Source organism: Penaeus monodon, chromosome 32, assembly GCF_015228065.2.
Source record: "Penaeus monodon isolate SGIC_2016 chromosome 32, NSTDA_Pmon_1, whole genome shotgun sequence".
In the NCBI taxonomy this organism is placed as follows: Eukaryota; Metazoa; Arthropoda; class Malacostraca; order Decapoda; family Penaeidae; genus Penaeus; species Penaeus monodon.
In genome coordinates this window covers 15,961,955-15,963,799 of record NC_051417.1, presented here as the reverse complement: position 1 = coordinate 15,963,799, position 1,845 = coordinate 15,961,955, and the positions used below count along the sequence as shown (strand labels likewise).

Sequence of the window (1,845 nt, the reverse complement as noted above, 5' to 3'; positions counted from 1 at the left end):
CTGGGCATCTACTTGAAGGGAAGGAAGAACGATAGTGTCAGACCTTTTCTGCTTACATTTTTTTTTTTTAATCTTTATTTAACTCTTCTGCCACACTTTGAATTGGGTAACTCATTATTATTATTAACAGTATCACCATCATTGTGTTATTCATATGCATATGATTTTTTTTTTTTTCACCGATAGTACGGAAGGACATGGATTACGTTAGAGAAACTGGAGGGTACAATTTGAAGGAAAATCAGCTGTTTGCACTATATATGCAAGGAAAAGTAACATCTGTATCAACTGAACATCCATACACACTGCTAATAGAATACGTAGGCAAGGTGGACGTGATGGCGAACCATATTTCCACCGAATACCTAGAGATTACAGAGATGAAAGTAGGCATGGAAGGAAACAGAAAATTCCGCATTTCTAACAGAAGGTGGTAATTCACAGAGTAATTACGTATTGTGTGCAGTGCTATCCGTTGAGTGGACAGAACAACATGAGGGTATGAGTTTTTCTTCCCGAGGGAGACGTGTATTACGAGGTCCACAAACGAATAACACGGGACCTGCTGCACCTCCTGCCTCGGTTCCTTTCACCCAACTGGACCAGGCAACCCCCAGCACCCCTCTCAGGTTAGTGTTTTATGCACCATCCTGCCATGTTTAAGTGGAGGATGTGTGTTTACCAGGCTGTGGGCTAGAGCCACAGCCCCTCCACCTCTTAGGGGGTCTCCCTATATATAGCAAGCTCTTCTCATATACTTCAGTCCATAGCACATTTCTCTTCTCCCCCCCTCGTAATTTCCCTGAATCCTCCATGTCCTCCCTTAAAAATGCAGGGTATAGGGAGTTTCCGCGCTACTAAGCAGATGTATATCATCGGTATGGAGTGAGAGGAATCTTCGTATTGAAAATTATTATCGGTCAGCCCATGTAAGTTTTTCAGATGAGGCAATTTGCTAGTGTTAACATGAGTGTTTTAGTTCAAATAACCATAAATTTGACTGTCAGATAATTAGGTTAGCTTTTCCTACCTATAGTAACGTCGTGGTCAATCCCCACAACCTCTGTTCGTTGAAGTCCCGTCTCATTGGCCGAATAAATGACGTCGCCGATGTTGATATCTGATCCAAACACGCTGATTGGCTGGCTTGAATTCGGCGAGCTCTTGAAAAGTACGTGATTGGGCGAGAGCGTCAGATTCCGTCCAATGGACGTGCGTAGAGTGACGTAGAGGGCTGTTTCCTTTGGTCGCCTGTCCATGAATCCCAGGATCGTTGACGTCACTACATGGCCTGACTCGTCAACTGAAAACAATGAAATAATTATTACAGGAAGTAGGACACCAACAATAACACAGTGCGACTTGTCCACACATTACAATTTATGAGAATGTACTCAACTAAGAAATAAGAAGAGCAAAAGGGATGGAGAAAGAATCATATAATGCTTTTACATATGAAACTATAAAAAAAGGCATGTGTGCCATAATCAACTCGTCAACTGAAAAAGAAATAGTCATTATATTTCACTTAAAACTGGACAACAGATACACATCCACTATCATGATCAGAACATTCTATTCTCTCTGTATAGATTGCCAGTCCATGGATTTGCTCGTGACACGCCGGAAGACACTGCAATGGAGTCAGCAACATTGCCTAATCATTTGCTCACGCCTCGTGCTTATCAAGGATCCTATCAACTGAATGTCCATTTGCTGTCGAGGCATGAAGGCAGCGCCAGTGTGGGCCGTGACGCCTTTGGCTGTGTTCGCCCGTGTCTCTGTTTGGGGATGGGCGCTGGATGCTGTTTCAATGCATTCGCGTACTCAAGGATATAAACAATG

At 43.0% G+C, this 1,845-nt stretch overlaps 1 protein-coding gene across 1 annotated transcript in view; it reads right to left on the bottom strand.

Annotated features, from left to right (window-relative positions):
• The window catches only part of LOC119593677 (indian hedgehog protein-like), a 71,268-nt gene that overhangs the window by 5,943 nt on the left and 63,480 nt on the right, over nt 1-1,845 (bottom strand). The window contains exon 5 of the mRNA XM_037942633.1: nt 1,031-1,306. Coding sequence (XP_037798561.1) covers nt 1,031-1,306 — 276 coding nt within the window. The remainder of the gene's footprint in view (nt 1-1,030; nt 1,307-1,845) is intronic.